General features: G+C 41.1%; 1 protein-coding gene across 1 annotated transcript in view; it reads left to right on the top strand.

The window, feature by feature from the left end:
* Nucleotides 1-21,068, top strand: part of SPIDR (scaffold protein involved in DNA repair) — a 273,150-nt gene that overhangs the window by 65,796 nt on the left and 186,286 nt on the right. The window contains exons 6-7 of the mRNA XM_081110967.1: nucleotides 5,084-5,334; nucleotides 18,700-18,800. Coding sequence (XP_080967093.1) covers nucleotides 5,084-5,334; nucleotides 18,700-18,800 — 352 coding nt within the window. The remainder of the gene's footprint in view (nucleotides 1-5,083; nucleotides 5,335-18,699; nucleotides 18,801-21,068) is intronic.

The following is a 21,068-nucleotide window of genomic DNA, read 5'->3' as shown; positions in this document are numbered from 1 at the left end:
GCTCTCAGTGATCTCATAAGATTCTCTATAAGGCAAGTCTGGGCCTAGTCCGTATTGGATGGGAAGCCTCAGAGAGCAGAAACCAGTGTGCTGCAGGATGTGGCCTGGGGAGGCAGGCCTGGCTCTGTGAGTCAGGGCACAGCCAGCACCTGCCCCATGGCAGCAGGTGCACAAGGTGTCTTCGCTGAAGCAACCACCCATACCTTCTCGCCTAGGCTTAAACCAAGATCTTGAGACTTTGGTTTTTGCATGAAATATAAGTCAGGTGAGCTGTTCTTTGTTTTATAATTGGTTATTTCAAGGAATAATTTTAGTTTAGTTACTTTTTTTTACCAGCTGGGTAAAAAAGTATTTAGCTACAAAGGTGTCATTTAAAAATAAGGAAGTGATCATTTATTACTGCTACTCCACTGTTGCTCTTTGTGTGACTTATTTATAAATTTTAGAATGAAAAGCTGTAATTTCTGAGAGAGCAGTGATTCATCTGGCTAATTTGTTTCATTTGTTATGGAGGTAGCTTTACCACAAAGGCATTGCAGTTAGACTGACTGGTTTTTTACTTTGTTAGTAGACACAGTTTTTATCTAAGAGGACTCTGCACATATAAACTTTCATACATGGAATTAGGTTAAGATTTGATTTACAGGAAATGGGACATTCCAGTTCAGGGGTAGCTCTTTAATTATTTAAATGCTATATTTACTTACAAAATTCTTTCCTAGACAATAAATTCCCCATTTTTGATGGGTGTGATGATTTATCTTGATGTAAGAGAACGTGTGTGCTCTCTCTGCCCCGATCTGGAGTATTACAGGGTGTGGCAAAGTAGGTTTACAGTTGTGGGTATGCAAAACAGAGTTTATTCTTGTATTATTATTATTTATGAGTTATTGTATTATTTTCCACAGGAACAACTGTAAACCTCTTTTGCCCCACCCTATAGTGTTTGTATTATTGCTCTTGCTTCCTGTAAACTCTAAACTTTCATTTGTCTGGATTTGTCTGTGTATCTCAAGTATCCACTATGCTTTCCTGCCTTATATGCTTTGTTCTCTCTGTTCTCATCTTCATCTGTTAAGAATTTTCCAATCCTTTGAAACCCAGTAGAGGTTTTATTTCTTCCAGTTGTGTCTGCTAATTTCATATTAGTCAGAAATAAAAGCTTCATTGTTTCCCCATTCAAAACATTTAGTGTGAGCCATATTTATAATATCTCCTTTATTTGATTTCAAGCTCTTTATGGAACTGTGTCTTATTAAATTTTCTATCTTGCATTAGCCTTATACTTAGTGCATACAGTATTAATATTTGTTTAATGGAACATTTTCCCTATTTGAAAATATTTAGCAGGTAGTTAGGCCTCTTGGTTGCAAGTAACAGAAAACAAGTCCACCTAGTTTAAGAGGAAGAGTAAATTTACTGGATTTGTGCTAGTGTATTCTGAGGAATCCTAATATATAAAAACCCAGGATCACCCAAACTGACCAAAGGCTCAACCGATCAGAAGTCAGTCCTGCAGTCAGTGCTGGGTTGCTGTGGCGACCCAGCACTGATGACTGCCAGTGCGGGCATGGCGACCCAGCACTGACTGCTGAGGGGGCTGTGGATCAGGCCCAAAGAGAGGCCTGGAGAGAGAAGCAGGGTCTGATCCGTAGCCTTCATGGCAGCTGTTGATCAGTCCTTGCCTCTCTCTTTCTCTCGGGGCCTGGCTAGCAGCCAACACCTCTCTTTCTCTCAGGCTTCTGCTGGGGCTGCTGATCAGCCTGCCTCTCTGATCAAGCCCATTGATAGGCCCGGAGATGCTGACTGGCATAGAAACCGACCAATCAGAACCAAATCTGGGTGAAATGCAAGGAGCCAATGGCTGCCTAGGAGGCGGAGCTTTTGACGCTGATTGGCATAGAAACTGGCCAATCAGCCTAATCTGGGTAAACTGCAAAGGCAGAACCTAAGGTGGGGGCTGAGGAGGGGTTTTAAGGGCAACAGCTGTTTGGTGTAGGTGAAAGAAAGCAGTTCAATTTTTTAATAACCAGTTTGGCAGTATAGTGCATAGGGCTGGCTATCAGTCCAGATATATAGGGATTATGTATTTTTGTCTGCCAAGAGCATCTCCTGATGAAAAAGGCTTCCCTCCCACCCCCATTTAAGCAATCCTATCCTATATAATCTGCCTATACTACTAAAAGGGTAATATGCTAATTAGACTGGGTCGACAGGCCATCTTCCAGATGTCTTACTTCCTTCCAGACAAAGCCATAATGGTGGGGGCCAAGGCAGAGACCGTTAGGGGCTATCAGCCGGCAGGGGAGGGCAGTTGGGGGCGAGATCAGGCCAGCAGGGAAGGGCAGTTGGGGGCAACCAGGCTGGCAGGGATGGGAAGTTGGGGGTGAGATCAGGCCAGCAGGGGAGGGCAGTTAGGGGTGATCAGGCAGGCAAAGCCAGTTAGGGTCGATCAAACAGACAGGCAGAGGGGTTAGGGGCAATCAGGCAGGCAGGCAGGTGAGCGGTTCTTAGCAGCAGGGTCCCAGATTGCAAGGGGGATGTCCGACCACCTGTGGGATCGGGCCTAAACCAGCGGTTGGACATCTCCCATGGGGTCCCCGATTGGAGAGGGTGCAGGCTAGGCTGAGGGACACACTGCCCAACACTGCCCCCCCCCCCCCACACACACACGAATTTCATGCACTGGGCCACCAGTCCTATATAATAAAAGCCTAATACACTATATGTCCAGCCATCCATTCAGCCAATCAAAGTATAATATGCTAATGATATGCTAAGGCCGCTCAACTGCTCGCCATGATGTGCACTGACCACAAGGGGGCAGACAGTCGGCTGGTCGACCAGTTGCAATGACGTGCACTGACCACCAGGGGGGCAGACTCTCCGACTGGTAGGTTAGCTTGCTGCTGGGGTCTGGCCAATCAGGACTGAGTGAGAAGGGCCAGACACACCCTGGAGACCTCCCACGGTCCCTTTCTGGCTGGCCAACCTCCCGCATCCCTCCCTGACCCCAATTGTGCACCGGTGGAGTCCCTCGGCCTGGCCTACGCCCTCTCCCAATCCAGAACCCCTCCGAGCCGGTTTTGGCCTGATCCCACAGTGGGAGCACCACTCAGCCAGAAGCCGGGCTCGCTGAGGCCCACCCACTAATCCTTCCCATTGTCCCTAACTCCTGTCCTAGGCTGAGGAGCCTGGGACAAGTGGAAGGACCACTCTTCTTCCTTCCACTGGGGCTTGGTCCCATAGCTGGCTCAGGTAGGGGCAGTGGCAGCTGGGGACGATCACAGCGTGAGTGTCCAGTGTCGGGGATCGAGGAATGTAGCTGGGCCTGAGGCCAGGAATGTGAGGCTGTGGCCTGTGGTCCTGAAGTTCTCCTAATGTGGGATTAGGGGGTTGGAAAGTGGGAAGGGCAGAGACAGGGAGTATGGAGGGGCCCAGTGCTTAGAGTTTGTGGGAGTTCACCCACTTGTCAGTGCCCCGGTACAGGAAGCCCACTCTTATTCAGAAAAATGGCAACAGTGCTGAGGTTGTAAAAGGCTGTTCTAGGATGAAATGCAAAACTTTAGGGAACTAAATGAAAAGACATTTCAGAACAGATGAATTTAAATTTGGAGTTATCAAGTAATGTATAAAGTTTTTAGTGTCAAGGATCTTAATTTTCAAACAAAATTATTCTTTTGTTTATGGCTTATTGTTAATTTTTATTGAGAAGCTGTGTTATAGGGGAAACATATGACTTATTTATGGATTAGCAGCTGCCTACAGTAATTTAGGCATGTAACTGAGATTGTGAAAAGGGTAGAGGAACTAAGCTATTAATTTGAGGTTTTTTTACTTACTTTTTCTTCTTTTAAATGTTCCTAGTAACAGGTGACTACCCAAGCAGTTTTTTCAAAGAGATATGGGGATTGGTGATTTCCTTTTTAGCTCTTAAAACGGATGTAACTATAAAATCCTCTAAAAGGCCAAATGCGAGAAACCTTTTGTCTTATGTAGATTAGCAAATGGTAAAAATTCTAGTGCTACCCTCCACGCACCAATGCACATGCGTACACATATACCCATACTACACTATGGAATTATACTGGCACAGAAGATCCATTTAACTAAATATACAATTTACATTTAGTAAATTTAAATTGTATAGGTATTAAATTAAAAGGGGCTACTAATATACTGAGAAATTAGTGTTGAAGGATGAATGGTTGCTGGCAGTAGAACAACATGGGACTGACTTGCAAAACCAAGTGATGGGAAAATAAAATTCATACCAGATTTAAGAATTTAAGTGGGCAAAGACGGAGAACATCACAGAAGAAAGTTTTGATTTCCCTCTCCAGTTCGGCTATGTGATGTGAGTTTCTATTTGTAATCCAGTTAGCAAAATATTATTTTGGTAGTTTAGAAATTTGAGTCGGGGGAAGAAGAAATATTTTAGGAAATGTTATGAAAAAGAGGCAGTGATTTAATATTCTTATATAGTTCCTGATGATATTAGCAATTTAAAACTAGTCTCTGGAAAATATTATATTGAATTTGTGCTGGAAAGTCTAGTTTTCATCTTTACCCTTGGAGACTCCTTTTGTAAATTAAGTAGTTTACACATGAAGAGGCAATTTTCTTTGGTTCATAAGAAATATTGAGTATTATTTACCTCACATTAAATTTCAAAATCCAAAAAAATTTACCTGTTTTCCAATAGGTGTTAGGTTGTAGTGACTTTCATCAGCCATTTAGGTTGGTGTTACTAGTTCAGTTTTCAAAACTGACTATCTGGCACATTTCTGTTAGTTTACTGAAGGAAGTTTGAATATCTGTACCTAATTTGGTGGATTCTATGAGAGAATATCTTGCTTACAGTTGGTTTAATCCCATCTTGACTTTGGTTATATGGCCTGATACTTTGGATTTCATGTCAAAATAGAAGTTTAAGCTACTGTATGTACAAAGTTTAAGATACTGTACGTTTAAAGTTATTTACTAATTATACTTATAAGGGAATAGAATAATAGACATGTATAAATAAGTACTTGAATAAAGAATTCTTCAAATTTAATTGCATATTTCTTAATTTTTTCAGACAAGTTCTACAGAAATTTTGGAGTATTCATCAGATGGTGAAAGCAAAGATAACTCAGAGAATGGCTTCTTCATTGAGTCCGAATCCTCTCGCAAACACCCGGTGGAGTTTGGATCAGATGGAGGAAAAGTTATGGACAGACGGGTAATCCCAAGGGTGAAACCTACAGACAGCATTTTGTACACCCCCCAGAAACAGATGAAGTTGCCTAGGACTCCTGAAAAATCAGCAAATAAGAAGCAGCTTTCAAGGTGAAATTATACCTTTGAAAATGTTTTTTAAAGCTTTTCTCTTTCTTTAACAACCCACATATCTAAAATGGTAATTTAAAAATGCTTACCCGTTTACTTGGGAAGGAAAACTGTGAGAATAGAATTGTATTTTCTCTAAGTAATTATGGAAGTCTGAAGTTCTTGAGATGATGTGTGGAATAGCTCACCCAAGTTGAGCATTCCATTTCAGTCCTAACCAGCTTAGGTGACTGCTTTCTTTCATGGAGCTTGGCTGTTTGGGTTTATCAATTTCTATTGAGCATCAGTGTTTCAGGTGATTTCTTAGACAATTAAGACAAGTAAATGCCCATTTTCAAGTAATTTATAGTCTAAAGAAGGAAATAGAAATACATATGTACTATTCAGATTACTTTAATGAGTATGGTTACGGATATAGGGAAACACGTGGAAATACAAAGATGCATGAGAGAGCAAAGACTCATGGACAGGAAACGGGCTGGTGTGCATGTCAGAGGTGTACCATTGAGGACATGTTCCAACACTGTAATCCATTGTCTCTTTGTGTTTTAAACTAGAACAAAACAATAAACCCAAAACCCCAGTGAAAACAAGAAGGCAAGTTTGTGGAAAGCAGTGTTTCAAGGAAAAATGATTTCCAATAGGAAGAATCAATGTAGCTATGAAGAGCACAGGTTTGGATCTGTTTAGGATATGTCTGCATCAAGACATGGCAAGAAGGGTGATGCACATTGAGACTCCAGTAATGTTTGTGGCCTAGTAGGAAAGAAGCCAGGGACTAGGGATCCAGGAGTGCCCAGAACTCAAGGAGTGGGGATAGTTTTGTGACTCCTCGGCTAGGAGGAGGGATTCAATGTAGGAAAGTGGGGAGATTACTGCTAGTGGCTTGAAAGGAATCCAGTGTCTAAAGAGATTTCAGAGAAAAGGAGAGACAGATTTAGACTGATGTTTAGGATAATTGCTCTGTCAGTGTCTAAGAAAAGAAGCAGGGGAGCAAGGCCTGGGGCGGAGAGGCCTGTCTTGAGCATAGGCGTGGAGGGAAGAGTATAAAGATATGACTGAGTCTGTTTGGATAGGTGAAGTATGTTGAGTCAGTTCATGCCTGTTTACTATATACTGTATATATCATTTTACTTATTTATTTGTTTATATTTAACATAAAATATGACAGAAGCCCTTATGCTCAGAGTTTGGAAGTTATAGCCTCAAAAGAGAATGGTGTTCATTTGTAGTAGTCTCTGGAGAGAACAGGAATAGAAGCGAATTAAAGAGATTCGAATGTCCTTGTTGAAATCAATTGTGTACAATTATAGCCAGTGATGTTCCCAATCCCATTAAGGCAGCGGTTCTCAACTTGTGGGTCACCAACCTGTGGGTCGCGACCCCTTTGGGGGTGGAACGACCCTTTCATAGGGGTTGCCTAAGACCATCAGAAAACATACATAATTACATGTTTTTGTGATTAATCACTATGCTTTAATTATGTTCAATTTGTAACAATGAAAATACATCCTGCATATCAGATATTTACATTACGATTCATAACAGTTATGAACAAAATTAAAGTTATGAAGTAGCAACGAAAATAATTTTATGGTTGGGGGTCACCACCACATGAGGAACTGTATTAAAGGGTCGTGGCATTAGGAAGGTTGACAACCACTATAATTATATGTGTTTTCCAATGGCCTTAGGCGACCCCTGTGAAAGGGTCTTTCGACCCCCAAAGGGGTCGCAACCCATAGGTTGGCGACCCACAGGTTGAGAACTGCTGCATTAAGGCCATACTATGTGGTGAAAGTGGGCATCCCTGTCTTGTTCCTGTTCTTAGGGGAAATGGTTTTAATTTTTGTCCATTGAGTATGATGTTGGCTGTAGGTTTGTTATATATGGCCTTTATTATGTTGAGGTATGATCCCTCCATTCCCACTTTGCTAAAAGTTTTTATCAAAAAACGGTGTTGGATTTTGTCAAATGCTTTTTCTACATAAATTGATATGACCATGTGATTTTTGTCTTGCAATCTATAAATGTGCTGTATCACATTTATTGATTTGCGGATATTTTACCAGTCTTGCATCCACAGAATAAATCCCACTTGGTCATGGTGTATAATCTTTTTAATGTATTGCAGGATTCGATTTGCTAAAATTTTGTTGAGGATTTTAGCATCAATGTTTATCGGGAATATTGGCCTGTATTCTCTTTCTTTGCAGTGTCTTTATCTGGTTTTGGGATTAGGGTAATACTGGCCTCATATAAAGAGCTTGGAAGTGTTCCTTTCTCTTGAATTTTTTTTAATAGTTTGAAGAGGATAGGTGGTAGGTAATTCTTTGAATGTTTGATAAAGCTCTCCTGTGAAGCCATCTGGATCAGGGCGTTTGTTTGCTAAAAGTTGTTGTGTGTTTTTTAAATTATTGCTTCAATTTCATCAGTAGTTATCAGCCTATTCAGGTTTTCTGATTCTTTCTCATTGAGTTTAGAAGATTGTATTTTTCTAGGAATTTGTCTGTTTCATCAAGGTTGTCCAGTTTGTTCGAATAGAATTGTTCATAGTATTTTTTTACGATCCTTTGTATTTCTGTGGGGTCAGTTGTTAACTTCAACTCTTTCTATTCTGGATTTTGTTTATTTGGGTCCTTTCTCTTTGTTTCTTGGTGAGTCTGGTTTGAGGTTCATCAATCTTGTTTATCCTTTTAAAGAACCAGCTCTTGGTTTTATTGATCTTTTGTATTTTTTTGGTCTCTATGTCACTTATTTCCACTCTGATCTTTATTATTTTCTTCCTTCCACTTACTATGGTCTTCTCTTTTTGCTCCCATTCTAATTCTTTAAGTTGTAGTGTAGATAAGTTATTACAACTTTTTCTTCTTTTTTGAAGTAGGCCTGTAGTACTATGAATTTCCCTCTCAGAATTGCTTTCACTGTGTCCCATAGATTTTTGGATTGTTTTGTTTTCATTGTCATTTGTTTCCATGATGTTTTTTATTTATTCTTTGATCTCTTTGGTAACCCATTCATTGTTTAATAGCATACTATTTAGCTTCCATGTCTTTGATTGTTTTTGAATTTTTAATTCAAAAAAATGATTTCTAACTTTATGCCATTGTGGTCTGAGAAGATGCTTGATATGATTTCAATCTTCTTGAATTTGTAGAGACTTAGGCTGTGTCCTAACATGTGGTCTGTCTTTGAAAATATCCCATATACACTTGAGAAGAATGTATATTCCGTAGCTTTGGGGTGAAATGTTCTGAAGATGTCAATTAGTTCCATCTGATCTAGTGAGTCGTTTAGGATTGCTTTTACCTTGTTGATTTTTTTGTCTAGAGGATTTATCCAGTGATGTCAATGGGTATTAAAGTCCATTACTATGATTATATTGCTGTCGATCTCTCCGTTTATATCTTCCAGAAATTTTTTTATGTATTTGTATGCGCCTGTATTGGGTGAATATATGTTTAGAGGAGTTATATCCTCTTGTATCGATTCCTTTAGTATTATGAAGTGGCCTTCCTTATCTCTTGTTATTGTATTCACTTTGAGGTCTATTTTTTCAGATATAATTATTGCTACCCCAACTTTTTTTTCCTCTCCATTTGCTTGACCAATTTCTTTCCATCCCTTCACTTTCAGTTTGTGTGAGTCCTTTGTTCTGAGATGGGTCTCTTATAGGCAGCATATAGATGGGTCATGTTTTCTTATCCATTCAGTTATCCTATATCTTTTGATTGGAGCATTTAAACCATTTACGTTTAAGGTTATTATTGATGGGTACTTTTTTGTTGCCATTTTTATTCTTTATGCCTGTGTTTCTCCCTCTCTTTCTATTCCTTCTTTTTACAAAAGCCACTTTAGGATTTCTTGTATTGCTGGTTTGGTGGTGATAAACTCCTTTTTTTTTTTTTTTATCTTTGAAGCTCCTGATTTCACCTTCAATTTTGAATGATAGCCTTGCTGGATAGAGTAGTCTTGGATTCCGTCCCTTTTCATTACTTTGTATATGTCATGCCACTCTCTTCTGGCTGAATGTGTTTCTGTTGAGAAATCAGTTGATAGTCTAATGCAGCGGTTCTCAACCTATGGGTCGCGATCCCTTTGGGGGCCAAACAACCCTTTCACAGGGGTCGCCTAAATACATCCTGCATATCAGATATTTACATTACGATTCATAATAGTCGCAAGATTACAGTTATGAAGTAGCAATGAAAATAATTTTATGGTTGGGGGTCACCATAACATGAGGAACTGTATTAAAGGGTTGTGGCATTGGGAAGGTTGAGAATCACTGGTCTAATGGGAGATCCCTTGTAGGTAACTTTCTGTCTTCCTCTTGTAGCCTTTAAAATTCTTTGTCTTTAGCCTTTAAGATTCTTTGCTATTTTAATTATGATGTACCTTGGTGTGAGTCTTTTTGGGTTCATCTTGTTTGGGATTCTCTGTGTTTCCTGGACTTGTGTGACTTTTTTCTTCCCCAAGTCAGGGAAGTTTTCTGTCATTATTTTTTTAAACAGGTTTTCTGTTCATTGCCCAGCTTCGTCTCCTTCTGGCACCCCTATTATGCAGATGTTGTTTCGTTTCATGTTGTCCCAAAGCTCCCTTATACCCTCCTCCTGCTTTTTAATTCTTTTCCCCAATTGCTGCTCTGATTGGGTGTTGTTTTTTTTACCCTGTCTTCTAACTCGCTGAACTGTTGAAACCCTCCCAGCTGCCCTTTATTACAGCTATGCCATTCTTCATTTCCTCTTGATTCTTATCTATGTTGGTGTATTTCTTATACAGCTGCTTATAATTCTCATTGAGTTGCTTGTAATTCTCAGCCAGATGTTTGAGCATTACTTTGAATTCTTTATCTGATAAATTACTTGCCTCCATTTTATTTAGTTCCTTGTCTTTCCTTTGGGAATTGTTTCTTTGTCTCCCCATTTTCGCTGTTCCTTTGTATTTGTTTCTATATCTTAGATCAAACTACTATGCCACCCAGATTTTTTTTTTCCACCCAGATTTTGGGGGTAGTCCTATGTAGTAGGTGTTTTGTGGGACCCAGTGGTGTAGTCTCTCAGATCTTCTTAGCTGGCTTTTCTAGGAAAGCCTCCTACTTGAGTTATTTGGGTTCTCCTTATATATTTGGGTCTTGAATGTTATTGTCCTTTCATGAATGGAGTCTCCTCACAGGTTGTCTGATTATGTGGCTCACCCCCCACCTCGTTGTGCAAGCTGTTGTGGATGTGCTTGGGTTCCGGGCTCTTGTGGTGGGGATCATCTGCGAGGTCTCACTGGTGTGCAGCTCACCTCATGGTCCCACAGCCCACAGCAGGGGTGGTGTGCAACTCTGTGACTCACCATGGTGGGGGTGGCGTTCAAGTATGCGACTCACTGTGTGGGGTCCCCAAAGTCTTCAGCGGGGGTCCCTTGTGAGGTTCTGCTGGTTTGTGGCTCACTGCGTGGGTCTGTGGTGGTGTCGAAGGCCAATCTGGATGGTGGTGAGGCTCTGCCCCTAGCCGCTGCTGTTCCCCCCCTTCAAGATGGCATGGTTTCTGTGTCTTGAGTCTTTTTAAAGCTTTTTCAACTTTATCTTTTCAACCAGCTATTGGTTTCATTGATCTTTTCTATTATTTTTTTAGACTCTTTGGGCTTTCTTTGTTGTTCTTTTCCTAGTTCCTTTAAGTGTAAAGTTAGATTGTTGGAGATTTTTCTTGTTTCTAGAAATAGCCCTGTAATTCCATGACTTTCCTTCTTAGAACTACTTTTGTGATATCATATAGATTTTGGGTTGTTGTGTTCTCATTTTCATTTGTTTCAAGATATCTTTTGGCTTCTTCCTTGATCTCATTGTTAACCCATTCATTGTTTAATAGCATTTTATTTAATTTCCATATCTTGAGTTTTTTGTGATTTTTTTTGTTTTTTTCTTTTGATTAATTTCTAGTTTCATAATAGTATGGTCAGACAAGATGTTTGATATGTTTTCACTCTTCTTAAGTTTATTGAGACTTGTTTTGTGTCCTAATATGTGGTCTATCCTAGAAAATGTTCCCTGTACACTCAAAAATAATGTATATTCTGCTAATCTTTGGAGTGAGATGCTCTGAAGATATCAATTAAATCCATTTATCTAGTGTGTCATTTAAGGACATTATTTCTTGTTGATTATCAGCCTGGAACATCTAGTCATTGAGGTGTTAAAATTTTCTACTATGCCTGTTTTACTGATGTTCTCTTATTAAATGCCCATCAATATATGCTTTATATATTTACGTGCTCCTCTTTTGGGTACAGAAATGTTTTCAAAGGTTATATCCACTTGTTGGATTGTTCCCTTTTTCCTTATGTACTGTCCTTCTTTGTCTCTTAGTATAGGCTTAGTTTAGAAGTCTATTTTGTCAAATATAAGTGTTGCTCCACAGCTTTTTTTTTTTTCATTTTTATTGGCATGAGATAATCTCTTTTCCATCTCTTTATTTTTAGTCTGTGTGTATCTTTCCTTCCGAGGTTTGTCTCTTTTATCCATTCAGCTACCATATGACTTTTGATTACAGCATTTAAGCCATTTACAATTAAAGTGGTAATTGATAGGTATATATTTATTACCATTTTAGTCTTTTAATTATGTTCATCATCATTCTTCTCCTTTTCCTCCTCCTCCTCTTCTTCCTCTTTTTCCTCTTTCTCCTCCTTTCCTCCTTCTTCATCTTTGTCTTGTCTTTTTAATTTTTTCTTCTTTCTTCAACCTTATATCTTTAATAGTGGTTTGGTGGTAAAGAACTTCTTTAGCTTTCTTTTTCTGGGACGGCATTATTTTTATTTTTTAAATGTGGAACACTTCATGAATCTGCATGTCCTCCTTGCTCAGGGGGCATGCTAATCTTTGTCTCATTCCAGTTTCAGTACACGTGCCCTCGAAGTGAGCACTCTCCTTCAGTTTTAAATTATAGCCGTGCTGGGTATATAGTCCTGGTTGTAGGTTCTTGCTTTTCATCACTTTCAATATTTCAAGCCAATAACTTCTGGCCTGAAATGTTTTTTTTGATACAATATATATGTCTTGCTCTCTTTTCCTTCTCCCTTCCTCTCTTTGAAATCAATAAAAACATATTTTTAAATAAATAAACCAGTCAGAAATGAAGAATACAGTATCTGAGGAAGCAATATAATCTTAAAAGAAGCAAGAGGATGAAACACCAATCAGAAAGAATATATGCACCCCTATGTTCATAGCAGCACAATTTACAATAGCAAAGATCTGGGAACAACCCAAGTGCCCACTAGTAGATGAATGGATAAAAAAATCTGTGGTACTTTCTACCATGGAATATTATGCAGCAGTAAAAAAGAATCTCTTACCTTTTGAGACAGCACGGAGGGACCTGGAAAGTATCATGCTAAGTGAAATAAGTCTTTCAGGGAAAGACAAGTATTTACATGATCACACTCATATGTGGAATCTAAGTAACAAAATAAACTGATGAATGGAGTGGAAACATGGAACAGAGTGCAGAATTTTGGAGGGAAGGAGGGACAAGGTGCGTGGGAGGTAATCAACCAAAAACCTTGTATGCATATATGCATAAGCCATGGACATAATCAATAGGATGCTGAAGGCCTGGGGTGGGGGGCTGGAGTGGGCAGGAAGCGGCCAATTGGGGGAAAAGTAGGACATATGTAATACTTTCAATAATAAAGAATTATATTTTTAAAAAAAGCAGGAGAAAAGCAAATAGTTACCTAAAATAAAGCTTCCCCAATCTTATGGGAAGTTTTTTTTTTGTTTTTTTTTTGGGGGGGGGTGGGGGGTACCTAATTGCTTTCTTCTTGCCTCTTTTAAGATTCTCTCTTTGTCTTTAACTTTTGGCATTTTAGTTGGGATGTGTGTTGGTGTTGGCCTCTTTCACTTCATCTTGATCGGGACTCTGCGTTTCCTGGATTTGTGTATCTTTTTCTTTCACCAGGTTAGGGAAGTTTTCTGTCATTACTTCTTCAGAAAGATTCTTGATCCTTTGCTCTTTCTTACCCCCTTCAGGTACCCCTAAGATGTGGATGTGGTCATGTTTCATGTTTTTTCCAAAGGTACCTTTATCTTTTTTTCTTTCTTTCTTTCTTTCTTTCTTTCTTTCTTTCTTTCTTTCTTTCTTTCATTTATTTATTTAAAAAATATGTTTATTGATTACAGAGAGGAAGGGAGAGAGATAGAGAGATTGAAACATGAATGATGAGAGAGAATGATTGATTGGCTGCTTCCTGCAAGCCCCCTACCAAGAATCGAGCCTGCAACCCTAGCACATGCCCTAACTGGGAATCAAACATGACCTCCTGGTTCATAAGCCAACCCTCTACCACTGAGCACACTGGCCAGGCTTTCCTCATTTTTTAAAATTCATTTTTTATTTTTCTGCTTTGATAGTATGTTTTCTGCTACCTTGTCTTCCAAATCACTGATTCGAGCTTCTGCTTCATCCAACCCGCTGTTTATGTTTTCTAGCATATTCTTCACCTCTGATATTGTATTCTTTATTTCTGATTGCTTCATTTTTGTGGTTTCCATGTCCTTTTCTATGCTTGCTATCTCTCTGTTAAACTTTAACTAATTTCCTTGTATATCATTATAACCATTTTTTAAAACTCTATATCTGATGAATTCCTTGCTTCCATTTCATTTAGCTCTTTTTCTTGAGAATTCCCCTGTTCTTTTACTTGGGGCATGTTTCTTTGTCTCCCTATTTTGGTTGCCTGTGTATGTTTGTTTCTATGCATTATGTAGATCTGCTGTGGCTCTCATTCTTCATAGGGTAGCCTTATATAGTAGATTTATTCTGGGACCCACTGGCACAGTTTTCTTGATCCTTTGAAATGAGTGCTCAAGGAATGTCTCTTGTGTGTGTTATGTGGATCCTTCTGTTGTAATTGAGTCTTGATTGCTATTGGCCAGTTCTGTGGGGTCAACCCTCAGGTTGCTGACTGTGAGGATTGACCCCAACTACAGTGTATGAGCTGTTTTGTAGATGCTGACCACACGAAGCAGAATTCACCTCAGCAGGGTTTGATGCCTGCCAAGATCTTTCTTTGGTTATGCTGCTTGTGAAGTTAGTTGGATCCTGCTCTGATGTTGTTTGAAGCTGGCTACTGGGTTTGTTGATTCTTGGACCTCTTGGTAGGTACTCTGATGCAGGTCAATTTCAGACTCTGACTGTGACTCGCCCTGGGAACCTGTTTGGAGCTACAAAGTGATCGACACTTTGTGGATTACTGTCTCTGCTGTGTCTGGGTGTGCAAACTGCTTTTACCAGCACTTGGCATAGGGACAGGTCAGCAAAAGTCATAAGGCACCCTGACATCTGCCTCCACTTGACAGCTGGGCCAGTCACTAAAGACGCTCTGGTGTTGCTGGAGTTGAATGAGGTACTTTCTCAGTGAGTCACCAGGATGATACAGCTTCAAACTCAGTGTCCGTACTAGGTCTGAGGCCATTCAGCAAATGCCCCAGGATATATCAAGTCTGGCTTCTACCTGCAGGGTGTCCGCTGACCTTTGTGGTGGGGCGGGGGTCTCAGGGTGTTGTCAGAGTGAGGCTAGCAGCGTTTATCAGTCCAAAGCAGACCAAGATTTGGCTGCATGAATGGAAGGCTCTGCACTGGTCGGGCATTTGTAGGAAACATGGCCCCCAACCTAGAGCAACACAACTTAGTCTGTGCAGGATTCTGCCAGGAGCTTGAGCTCAACAGGGCACGGCTGCCCAGAGTCAGAAGGGTGAGGCCAGTGGATCTCCCATGAGGGGGAAGTGCTGATCAGGCTTGAGGGAAGGTAGGAGGACTGGCCCCTGCCCCAGAGCCACACAGCTCAGTCTGTCCGAGCTTCTGCCCAGACCTAGTCAGTGAGAGAGTGGGGCCACCTGGAGCCCAGAACATGGGGCTGTTGGATCTCCCATGAGAGGTAGTCACCAGTCAGATCCAGGGTTAAGTGGAGTGAATGACCTCTGTCCCAAAGCCACACCACTCAGTTACTGACACCCCCTGAGTCTGCCCAGATCTCTATACCCCGGCCCTGGCAGCTGACTCCTCAGCAGGGCATGAGCTTTGCAGCTTGGGGTATATGGAGTTTAGAGGGCTGGGTTATTATTTCCCCCCAGGATGATGCCACACAGAAGGGAGGGCTTCATCCAAGATAAATGGGGTCTGTGGTGTGAGAGAATAACTCAGCACAGAGGTCTTGGCTGCTGTCCTCACTTCTCTCCCCAGAGCCACCAACCCCAGTCCGTGCTCACACAACTCCAGTCTGTCCCACCCTGCCTCCTCCAGAGCCCAGGGTGAGTGCAAATGAGATTTTGTGCGTTGGCCCTTCAGGAGGGTGCCCATGTCTTTTGCAGGCTCCCATCTCTCTGGCAGACAGGATCACTGACTTTCACAGCCAGGTGTCTGGTGCAATAGGCTGTGGAGCTTGGCCTGAGGTTGAGATCCCATGCTCCTCAGGGAGAACCTTTGCAACTGTCATATCTCTCCAGAATCTCAGCCACCGCCTGTGGGAGCGGGGCCAGCCCTTCTCATGTATTGCCCTTTCTATCAGCCTCAATGTGGCTTCTCCTGTAAATCCTTGGTTATAAGACTTATGGTCAGCTAGTCTTCAGTTGTTATTCAGGTGGACTGTTCTATATTTTATTTGTAATTCCATGTTGGTTTGGGAGGAGGTGAGTGTAACATCCACTTGGTCTGCCGTCGTCTTGGATCTCCTGACATCTTTTTTTTTAATGCTAAGAGATTTTTATTAGAATGAAGATTGTTGATTAGAAATCATGGTGTTTACATTCTTAAGTTCTGGTGCATCTGATCGGAACTTTCTAAAGGAATTCTCTGGGCAGATTGGAGCAGAAGTATTTTGTGAGGCACCAGTGTAGCCCCTAATGACTAACACCAAGTGTAAAATGCTGATTCTATCTTAGCGCTCCAGATAATTCCACATATAGAGAACTGTTCTTCATTTTTTTTTACCTTTTGCCCTATAGCTCCTACAGTTTATTCATGGGATAGAGGACTTGACTTTAACCATATCCTTTCAGATTATATTTTGTCTTCTTATCTCTTAAGTCGTTGGTTTGAAAAAAACATTTGAAAAATAATTATCTAGATCATTGTGCAAAGAATACAATGTTTTGTTTATTATATTAAGAACATCTTTTTAAGTAGTTCTTTTTGAGACAGTAGGTATATCATTGAGGCTAAGTTTGTGAACTCTAGAGTCAGCTGCCTGTTTGTGCCTATAGCTCTGCTGCACATCAGATGCCTCATCTTGTGCTGGTGTTTAATACCCAGTGCCTCAGTTTATCATCTGTAGAATGAGGATGACAGTAGTACCTACTTTCATAGTATTGTTTAGAGCAGGAGTATACATGAGTTACTTCACATAAACAGAATTATATGTAGAAGAGTTCACATATATTAGGTAGAGGTAGACATATGTAAAGTAGAGGTTCTTTGGCATGTTTTTATGAGAATTTTTAAAAAATTTAACACACACATATTCAGAAATAATTGGTGCTTATAGGAAAACTAGAAGCCCGGTGCACAAAAATTTGTGCACTGGCGGGGGGGGGGGGGGCCCTCAGCCCAACCTGTGCCTTCTCACAGTCTGGGACCCCTCGGGAGATAACCACCTGCTGGCTTAGGCTCGCTCCCCTGGTGGCAGATGGCACGCCAAATCCCACGGTGCCTGTCCCGTCTCCCCCAGTCGCAGATGGCAGTCCCGGATCCTGCTCTGGGTCGGGTGGCGGCTCGGGATCGTGCAACCGCCCACCCCCCCACCCCGGGCCGCACACGGCAGGCCCGGATCCCACGCTGGGGCGGGAGGCGGCTGGGGATCTCGCTGCTGCCCACTCCGCCCGCCCCGCCCCACACATGGCAGGCCCGGATCCCACGCTGGGGCGGGTGGTGGCTCAGGATCACGCTGCCCCCTGCCCTGCCCACCCGGCCCGCCCTGCCCCACACACGGCAGGTCCGGATCCTGCACTGGGGCGGGTGGTGGCTGGGGATCTCACTGCCACCCGCCCCGCACACGGCAGGCCCGGATCCCATGCTGGGGTGGGCCTGCCGCCGGTCCCAGGCGGGGCAGCGCAGCGGGATCTGCCTGCAGTATTCAAATTTAACAGCCATCTTTGTTGGGTTAATTTGCATACTCTTCTGATTGGCTGATGAATGTAGCGAAGGTATGGTCAATTAGCATCTTTGTCTTTTATTAGTGTAGGTAAGTGCCTATGGGAAAACAAAGTAGGTAGTAATGATAATATATATAATATATAATGTATTAAAATGATGTTTAAGTCATTGTAGAAAGAGTATAGGGTGAAAATAGAAATCATTTCTAAAAATTAGTAACACTAATGAATAACATATTTTGAATGCCAGGCAATGTGGTAAGTCCTTTCTGGTTTCAACAACTATTTCCTTATCTGGCTAGTTCTGTAATATTGGTGAATTTCATTATCCTCTCTTTCAACTCTGATATATCATGTATGAGGTAGATGTTGATATCTGTTCTTTTTTTATTTTTATTTTTTTATTCTGGGCCAGCTTTAGCTCTGGCTCCAGCTCTGAGGCCTCTGCTGCTGAAAGCAGGTTTCTGGCCTTTGTTTACCTTCTGTATTTGAAACAATGTTGCGATCCTGCTGGCTGAAGCCCGGTGACTAAAGCAGGTTTCTGGGTTTTGTTTAGCTTCTATATTTGTAACATAGTTGCTTAGAGTTGCAGCACAGAGGCCGGCAGCGGCAGGCGGGGAACGTTGGAGTCCTCCGTCACTGAAGTAAGCAAGCCTCATGTTCACTTCCAGCTGCCTGGCTGCCGGCTGCCATCTTGCCTGGCAATTAATTTGCATATCGCCCTGATTAGCCAATGGGAAGGGTAGTGGTCGTACGCTAATTTACCATGTTTCTCTTTTATTAGATAGGATTACACCTATCAGGTTTTATTAGTGACTACAAATCTGAACCAACTTTACATTTAATTGTTTCCCACTGTCTACTGAACAGATTATAAGTCCCTCTCTACCCCAGCGGCATAGCTCATTGCCTTTTTTGTATCCCTTGCACCTAGCACTTTCCTATGTAGAACAAGAGTAATTGGTACATATTTACAGAATAAGTAAACTAAGAAAGAAGTTAAACTGATCTTAGGGTAGCCCATATTTCTATGAATCAGAAAACTGAGCTTCTAAGATATCTTTAAGAAGTGGGTTACTGACCTAGGAGGAAAAGAATGTAATGTCAAATAAGTTAAAACTTGAATGTTTTATGTATTTGTCTCTGGTTGGAGGGTAAAAAATGTAGATGTTGCAACAATTTTGAAGCTTTTCTTTCAGCTTAATATATTGTAATTCATTAAACAGGGGCGGGCTAGCAGAAAGACTAAATGGACTGCAGAATCGAGAGAGATCTGCCATTTCCTTGTGGAGACATCAGTGTGTTTCTTACCAAAAGACACTTTCAGGTAAGAATTGCACTGGCATCTGAGATCATGGGTAAAAAAATATGGCATAAAAAAATGTGAAATAAATTTGCTTGGTATATATGTTCTTTAAGACCGCTGTTTCCTTGTTGAGTTTCTGTCTGGATCTCTCCATTGATGTCTATGGAGTATTAAAGTCACCTACTATGACTGTATACTGTGACCCTCTCCCTTTATGTGCATCAATATTTGCTTTATATATTTAAGTGCTCCTATGTTGGGTGCATAAGTGTTTATAAGGGTTATATCCTTTTTTTGCATTTATACCTTTATTATTATGTAATTTCTTTACCTCTATGTATAGCCTTTCTTTTAAAGTCTGTTTTTTTATAATTATTGCTACCCCAGATTTTTTTTTCTTTTGCATTACTATCTTTTTCCTTTTCTTTACTTTGAGTCAGTCTGTGTCTTTTGATCTGATGTAGGTCTCTGTAGACAGTATATGTATGGGTTTTGTTTTCTTATTCAACTACCTTTTATCTTTTGATTAGAGCATTTAATTAATTTACATTTGAAGTGATTATTCATAGGTATATAGTTATTGCAATTTTGTTACTTATACTTATGATACCCCCCTTATTTCTTAAAATATTTTTTATTGATTTCTTAGAAAGAGAGGAAGGGAGAGGGAGAGAGAGAGAAACATCAATGTGAGAGTGAAACATCGATTGATTGCTTCCTCTGTGCCCCCTAACAGGGATTGAGCCCACATCTGGGCATGAGCTCTGATTGGGAATCAAACCATCCACCTTTTGGTGCACAGGATGACACCCTACCAACTGAGCCACACCACTGGGGCTCCCCCTTATTCTTGAAGAAGCCTCTTTAGCTATTCTTATAATACTGATTTGGTGGTGATGAACTCCTTTAGCTTTTTCTTGCTTGGGAACATCTTTATTTCTTTCTTTTTTTTAAAAAAATATATTTTATTGATTTTTTACAGAGAGGAAGGGAGAGAGATAGAAAGTTAGAAACATTGATGAGAGAGAAACATCGATCAGCTGCCTCCTGCACATCCCCTACTGGGGATGTGCCCGCAACCCAGGTACATGCCCTTGACAGGAATCGAACCTGGGACCCTTTAGTCCGCAGGCCGACGCTCTATCCACTGAGCCAAACCGGTTTCAGCTTTATTTCTTCTTCAATTATAAATGACTAGAGGCCTGTTGCATGAAGAGATTCGTGCAATAGGCCTTCCCTTCCCCTGGCTGCCGGCACCGGTTTTCCTCCGGCACCCAGGACCCAGGCCTTCACTCCAGCCGGAGCCTTCAGTCTTTGTGGCTCCGGATGTAGCCTTCAGTCTTCACGGCTCCAGATGGAGCCTTCAGTCTTCGCTCAGCCGCTTCGCCCCTATGTATGCAAATTAACCACCATCTTTGTTGGGTTAATTTGCATACTCTCCTGATTGGCTGGTGAGCATAGAGGAGGGATGGTTAATTTGCATGTGTGTCTGTTATTAGATAAGATTACCTTGCTGGGTAGAATAATCTCAGTTGTAGGTTCTTTTCATCACTTTGAATATTATGTGCCAGTTTCTTCTGATGTAAAAAATTTGTGTTGAGAAATCAGCTGACAATACTATGGGAGCTCCCTTCTAGGTCTTTCTGTTGCTGCATTTATGATATGTCTTGTTTGGCCCTCATTGGGTTCATCTTGTTTGGGACTCTCTGAACTTACTGGATAGTGAACTGACTGAAAACCCTTTTTCTTCACCAGATTAAGGAGGTTTTCAGTCATTATTTTTTCAACTAGGTTCTCAATCCCTTGTTTTTTCCTCTATGATACAGTTGTTGTTACTCTCGGTGTTCCAGATTTCCCTTAAACTGTCCTCATTTTTTTTCTTTCTTTATTTTTAATGCTCACCCAAGGATGTATTTTTATTGACTTTTATAGAGGGGGGTGAGAGGAAGAGAGAGATAGAGATAGATAGAGAAACATTGATGTGAGAGGGAAACATCAGTTGGTTGCCTCCATTATGCGGTTATTTATCCCAACCAGGAAAGGAACCCACAACATAGATTCCTCTGACCAGGAATCTAACCTGCAACTTTTTGGTGTACAGGGCAACACTCCAACCAGCTGACCCACCTGGCCAGGACGGTCCTCATTTTCTTTTTTTCTTCTGTTTTCTGCTTTGATTGCTTATCTTCCCAATTGCTAATTTGATCCTCTGCTTCATCGAATCTGTTGTTAATTCCTTTTAGTGTATTCTTCATTTTAGTTACTGGTTCTTCTTATGGTTTCTATGTC

Source organism: Myotis nattereri (assembly GCF_964212035.1).
Source record: "Myotis nattereri genome assembly, chromosome: 17".
Classification (NCBI taxonomy): domain Eukaryota; kingdom Metazoa; phylum Chordata; class Mammalia; order Chiroptera; family Vespertilionidae; genus Myotis; species Myotis nattereri.
Note: the sequence above shows the minus strand (reverse complement) of the source record. Positions and strands in the feature narration are given on the sequence as shown.